The sequence below is a fragment of the Glycine max genome, chromosome 1, assembly GCF_000004515.6.
Source record: "Glycine max cultivar Williams 82 chromosome 1, Glycine_max_v4.0, whole genome shotgun sequence".
NCBI classification, from domain to species: Eukaryota; Viridiplantae; Streptophyta; class Magnoliopsida; order Fabales; family Fabaceae; genus Glycine; species Glycine max.
The window spans coordinates 39364516-39371730 of NC_016088.4; the positions used below are offsets into that span (position 1 = coordinate 39364516).

At 31.6% G+C, this 7215-nt stretch overlaps 1 protein-coding gene across 1 annotated transcript; it reads right to left on the bottom strand.

Annotated features, from left to right (window-relative positions):
• Positions 1–513: 513 nt before the first annotated feature.
• Positions 514–4073, bottom strand: PIP1-9 (aquaporin PIP1-9). The gene is made up of 3 exons (XM_006573284.4): positions 3583–4073; positions 2313–2608; positions 514–1621 (listed from the first exon to the last, which is right to left on the bottom strand). Exons 1-3 carry the CDS (start codon positions 3905–3907, stop codon positions 1460–1462), a joined length of 783 nt encoding a protein of 260 aa, XP_006573347.1. The 5' UTR covers positions 3908–4073; the 3' UTR covers positions 514–1459.
• Between the last annotated feature and the right edge of the window lie 3142 nt (positions 4074–7215).

The following is a 7215-nucleotide window of genomic DNA, read 5'->3' on the forward strand; positions in this document are numbered from 1 at the left end:
TACGGAACACGGGACCACCAAATCTTCAAATACTTCACGGGACCACCAATGGAAACTGCAAAAGGGACCACCACCGAAACAACAGCAAGCAACCAAAACGGAAGAAACAAAGCAGAGAAGAAAGCGCAGTAAAAAGAAGCGTGAACGCGTTAATTTAAAGAAAATTACACAAGGGCAAAATCGTCATTACATACGCATTAAATATTATTTTATTTTTACTTATTATTATAAAAGGAAAATTCTTTTTTCTTCATTTTGTTATAAAATAATAATCATTTTTTTTTATTATATATTAACTTTTGTAATAGAAATTAAATGTTATCATAATAAATAATTTATATTTTTAATAAAATTTACGAATTAATTAATTTTTATGGTTTAAATTATACTAAATTGTCACACAAATTAATATTTGACATGCGCGTAAAAAACAAATTATAAATATTAGTCATAATTACGTTCACTAATTATTTAATTATTTATGTATAATAATATTAATTATTTTATAATTTAGTTTATCCATTAAAAGTAAATTATTACAAAATAAATTATTTTTTAAAAAAAAAAACTAACTTCCGGAAGAACCTTCTTCCGGAAGTTTCCGGAAGAAGATTCTTCCGGAAACATTCCGAATGACGTTTTTCCGGAAGTAGTTTCTGGGTACTTCCAGAAGTCACAAATTCTTCTTCCGGAAAATTTCCGGAAAGAGGTTTTTCGGAAAGTTTCCGGAAAAAATCTTCTTCCGGAAGAAGAATTGATGAAGGGCAGTTTCGCCACTTCACTGTTTGCTGGGTGCCCCAGCAATAATGCTGGGTGCACGTAGCAACTCCCATGGTATAAAGCTGCAAGTGCCGCCCCAATGAAAGGCCCAACCCAAAAAATCCACTGCACCACAACAACATAGTTTAGGAATTTTTCTTTATTTTTCTCTTAGCAATAGCCAATTAATTAATATATTCTGTCCTACCAGAGCTCACTAACAAAAAATAAAAAAACTAAAGGTTGAATTACTTCTTTGATTTTTATATCTGTGTATATATTTAGAATTTCTACATATACACTTTTTAACTGATTTTAGTTTTTTTACATATACTTTTTAACATGTTTTAGTTCTTATAATTTTGGAAAACAGGGATTGAAATGGATTAAAAATTATGTGTAGAAACTAAAATAAGTTGCTTTTAGATTTAGGAACTAAAATATAAAGATACAAAAATATATGAACTAAATCAGTAATTAAACTAAAATTAAAATTAATATCAAAACAATTTATGTATAATGTTTATAAAATTTATCACTAAAATTTGTGATCCAGAAATAGTAAAAAGAAAACATTGTTTTATCATTAAATGTGTCACTAATTTATTGAGTTTTTGTTGTGGCTATAGATAAAATATGCTTATTATACAAGCGACATTAAAAATAAAAAAAATAAAGGAAGAGAAAAATCTAAACAAAATCAAGGATGAATTAGACTCACATGGTCATCCCAAGCTTGGTCTTTGTTGAAGATAATGGCTGCACCTAGACTTCTAGCAGGGTTGATACCAGTCCCTGTAACAGGAATTGTAGCCAAGTGCACTAGAAACACAGCAAAACCAATAGGCAGTGGTGCCAAAATCTGATCCATTCAAATTTTTATAATTAGACATATTTTCATAGCACAACTTATACCTTAATACAATAATAGTGATACACAACTTGAAACAAGAAGGTGCATACTAGTAAAATGATGAATGCTAAGGACATTCTAGGCAAATTTATAGGAGTGGGGTTTTTTTTTAAAAAAAAAAAAAATACAGGAATGGATAGAATTTAAAAATATTACATGTTATGTTTATGCGGTGTTTTAAAGATTACCTAATTTTTTTTAAAGACCAAAGTTGTGTTTTACATCATGATTTCAAGTATTTCATTATTTTTTTTTAAAAAAATATTGAAGTCATATTTTGAATCACAATTTTAAGTATTTTATATATTTTTTTTAAAAATAATACTAAAGTCGTGATAAAAACACAACTTCGATATTTTTTTTAAAAATTATGATGTTCTAAAGTTGTGTTTTAAAACACGATTTTTTATATGAAGTGGTATTTTAAAATACAGCTTACCTATAGCTTGTAATAATTTTAAAATCTATTTATTTGCGTAATTTTTTTAAAAATTATTTCACTTATGTAAATTTGTCACACTCTTTTTTTATGATTTGATTGGAATTTATTAGAAATTACTACTTTTAGTTTCAACTAATCTTAGAAAGAGTATTAAAAACAAGTGTGCTAACATTTGTCTTAGGACATTATTTTGCTCACCGGAACGTGGGAGTCTCTAGCATTTCTTTTGGCATCAGTGGCAGAGAAGACAGTGTAAACAAGCACAAATGTGCCAACAATCTCTGCTCCAAGGCCAGCAATATTGGTGTACCCTTTAGCGATTGTGTTGGCACCACCACCAAGCCTCTCATAGAGGTGTGGCTCGAACCCCTTAACTACACCGGCACCACATATAGCTCCCAAGCACTGCATGATTATATAAAAAATTGCCCTTGTCATAGAGAGCTTGCGTGCCAAGAACAGCCCAAACGTCACTGCTGGGTTAATATGACCCCCTGCATTAGCAAATTCACACAAGCTACATTAGGCAAAAAAAAAAAAAATTAGAGAGATTACTTCATCATCCATATTTTTTCATAGATATTAGTAATTAGTCCTATAAAAAGGAGGAAAGAGAGATCAAGAAGGACGTCAGAGAAGATCGTCATGAGAGATCTTATGATATAAATAATCATCTTGAATTTTTCATCTTTATTCAAATGAAATAATGTTATCCTCCTGTAATTCAAGTAATCGATCTAGTCTAGTAGAGTAAGATTTTGTTATTGTTGTTCTGGTAATTGAGGTCTGGAATGTCTACTATTTGTTAGTTGAATCTATTAAATAAACATTACAACTCATTGCTTTCCTAGGATATGGAAATGTATTTCTTTATGTTAGATCTTCACATACATGACTTTTTTTTTACAGCTACATACATGACTTAATCATGCCAAATTATTTTGTTTATTCCTTTTTAATACATTTGCCACAAATTTTGATAAAAATTTACCTATTTAATTATTTATTAAGATAAAATATAGAAGAACTTTGACTACTTTATAATATGAAAATTTCCCATAACCTCACATGAGAGAAACACTCATGACAACTCTCATTGGTACATATGCCTATTTCATTGAACACTAGCATATGAGTTTGAATGCAACGTATTCTTTTAAATTTGGATCCTCTAAATTGGGCAATTCACTTTGCAAGATAAAATAAATTAACGTAGTTATTCACAAGAAAATCAATTATTATAAATATGTTAAAATATCAACCATTATCTTTCTCATTGCCCACCGAGATTACTTACTTTAAAAAAGCCAAATTCCATCCTTAATTTCTTATTAAATAAAACAAATATGAAATATTTTTTAATATATTAAATATACTTACCTTTTATTTATAAAATACTAAAACGATTAACCGCAGGGAGATGTTATCTAAAAACAATAAAACATATAAATTAATCTGTGAATTTTACCCGAGATGCCAGCAGTGCAATAAACAAGAGCAAATATCATTCCCCCAAAAGCCCAAGCAATGCCTTGGATGCCCACGGTAGAACACTTGCTCTTGGATTTGGCCACACCCATCACAGTGAGGACCGTGATGTAGAGGAACAAGAAAGTGGCCACAAACTCTGCTATGCCAGCCCTATAGAAAGACCAGGATGACAACTCCCCGGCCTCAAAGAGAGGTGCAGAGGGTGGCTCTCTGTAGTCTTTGGCCTGAGCAGCGGTTCCTATTGGCTGCCTCTCTCCGTACCTGTTGGCTCCAACTCTCACATCCTCTTCTTTGCCCTCCATTTCCGGTGCAAGTCTAGAATACTTCGGACTTGAGGACAGATAGGTCTTGCAATGTGTGAGAGTGTAGACTCCTTGAGGCCTTTTAGAAAGAGGGGTTGGGTGAGTTTAATGTGGGGAAAATATGGGATTTCTAGTCAATGCAATGAAATCACGAGAGTAGTGTGTGTGTTTGTAGCGTAAGGTTGGGGACATTGGTTGTGAGCCTTTTTTAGGCAAATACTAATAAGTGATCTCGGAACATTGATTAATTAATTAAAAATAATATTTTCATCAAAATGGATAAAATTAAATTATTCTTATTTGTATTTTTATGAATTTTATAATAAATATATATTTTTTAATTTATTAACCAATATGCTAAAAGTGTGTGTTAACAACATTTTTTTAAGGAAATTAATGGTGTGGTGACTTCTAAGGAAAATCTAAAAAGAGAATATGATGAAAACTGTGCATTATGGGGACATTCCATCGCCCAAGGACAGTAGGGGGACCTTGAGGAATTCGTTTTTCTTGCCGTCACTATGGGAAAGTCTACCTTTCTTTCTCAACTTTGAGAGCATCACTTTTTTGTAACGGATCAAAAAGCATCATTCCTTAGAGAAATTGAAAAAAAAAAATTATATTAAAATAAAATATAAAAGATGTGAGTTTCACCTGAAAAATATAAATTGTTTTTCATATTTTTTTCCTCTCATACTAAAACAAACACAGCTTAAGAGGAGACTTACCGCCGATTCAATCTCTAATATACAAATTTTAAAGCATTTTTTATTGAATAAAACAGTTAAAATTTGTTGAATATTACAAAAGGATATTAATTAATTAAAAATTCAAATTCAAATTGCTTTTATAATTTTTAATAAATTTCAATTAATAATAAAATATATAATAAAAATATGTTATTAGCTTTTCTCATCCTGTTAGAAAAAAGTTGAACCTCACAAGAATTCTCGTTTCACAAGATGAAATTGAACATTTTTCTGAAAAATTACTTTTATTGTTTTGAATAAAGCCTTTTCTAAAAGTTTTGGAGTGTGTTTAAGTTCTTTAAAAAAATGAATTTCTAATTATCTCTAGAAGTTATTCCGAGTAACTTTAGATGATATAAGAAATTGTAATATAGTTATCTTTTAAAATAAAAATAATTTTAGCAGCATAGAGACTAATAATTATTTTTGTTGATCTCCGCCCTTGCGTGCAAATTTGTCACTTTTGAAGACGAGTTTGAAAGTCCGCATCATAAAGACAAATTTCTTTAAACAATTCTCCAAGGGATTTTCTACTAGAATTTATAGATTTAACATCGCAAGGATAATATTGGTTTTGGATAAAACTGATATTAACAAAAATGTAGTGATATTCTCGTACATAATATGAGTTCATTAACATCAATTTTTTAGAAAACCGATGTTAACGAACTAATGTTAACATTGGTTTTTGGTAAAACCGATGTTAACATTCGGTCGTTAACATCGATTTCTAAAAAATCGATGTTAACAATGTTAACATCGGTTTCTTAAAAATCGAGGTTGTGTTTTACTTAAATTAAAACCTCAAATCCTTTTCTCCAGGTTCTGAATCTCCCAAGCCCTTTTCTCTCTGTGTGACTTTCCTCCTTAGTTGTCATCACCATTCACCACTGTCACCATCATGTCCGTTGTCGCTATCATTGTTCAACACTGTCACCACCGTGTCCTCCTTAATTGCTACCGTCAATCACTTTGTGGCTTCCTAGCTTCCTGCAACCTTTCTCACCTTTTTTCCTGGCTTCCTAGCTTTGTGTCATTCTTCACTGATTGTTGTTGTTTCAGGTTACATGCAATACCTGCAACTGCTGGAAGAGTTGTCCTTTGCCACCGCCATGAGCAAACTCAAGTTCAAACATCATTTGGACTCTGACATCGTTGATTTTGAGGTACTAGCTTCACTTGTAATTGTGGTTTGTTTGATTGAGATGGTTGTGCTTGCGGGAACCTTTGGCACCAATGTGGTTAATATTGTGATGTTGAATTTGTAGAATGTGATGCTGAGATAGGATATTTGGAAATTCGGGGTTGAAGCCTTGTTTAAAATGATCCACTCTTGTATATCACACTGTAAGTACTGCCAACTTCTTCCCCGTTAATTTGATAGAGCACAATAATATGCTATGGATCTGGGAACTGAATGTTGGCAAGTAAGAATAGTGTGTCCTTGCCAAGTGAACCATCGGTAAATTGAATTTGATTTTGTTTACATTAACTGTTGAGCAAAGGAATAATTTTTTGGATAATTTGATAAAGCACAATAGCAGTATTTGATCATGTAACTGTTGAATGAAGGAATAGTTTTTCGACTTTATGATGTGTAAAGTCATTTTTGTTTAGTTCATGGAACATTATGTGTTATGGTTGTGAGATATAGTTGGTGGGGACAATTTCAAATGTCAAAAGTGTGACTATTTGGTGTATGATGTTTGTGTGACCACGAAATTTGATACACGGGTGTGACAGCAAACACACTAATTCGTGTTGCTAGGAAGCTTATATAGAAAGGCTTGGGACTTTCATTTATGTTTTTAGGAACTTGCATACACAGGTGTGACTACAAGACACTATTTTATTATTTATCTCAGACATATTGTGTTGTTAATAAATTTCTTTTGGGCTTTTAAAAAAAATTATGGCTTTACCATCAAATTTGAGGGGCTTGAGTTAAGAGATAGATATGGGATGATTTTTGAATAGTTAAATACAAAATTCTAGAAATAGAATCTAGCTTTGTCTAAATGTTTGAGTTTGATAATCATGCTGATTGGAATCATTAGTTGGTGTTGGAAAAGATGTTTAGTACGTATCTCAGTTAATCATAAAGGTTGGGATTGTTTAGAATGGAACAATGAAGATGTTTATGTTCCTTTTTCATGCAAAATGCTGCCGAAATTTCATCAAATTTAACAAAAGAGACTTAACCTTGACGTATGAATCTACTATAAAAAAAAGTCTTCCTGAATGGGATAGGACCTCACCTTTAATGAAAAAGAGCGATTTTCATGCATTGAATAACTTTGTGAGTACCACAGAGTTATTAATTAGATGGATCAAAGTTGAATGAACGAAATTCGCATGAGCCCTGCGTATGAGGAAGACGCGGAACAGTTCTAGCAATTTGCTTAAGAAAGAAGTTAGCCGGATGAGGACGAAAAATATGTATGCCCTTGTATAAATTGTTTGAATGGGAGATGACAAGTGCTAGACAACATACGTTAACATCTTCTGTGTGATGGGATTAAGAAGAATTATACGGCATGGATATGGCATGGTGAATTG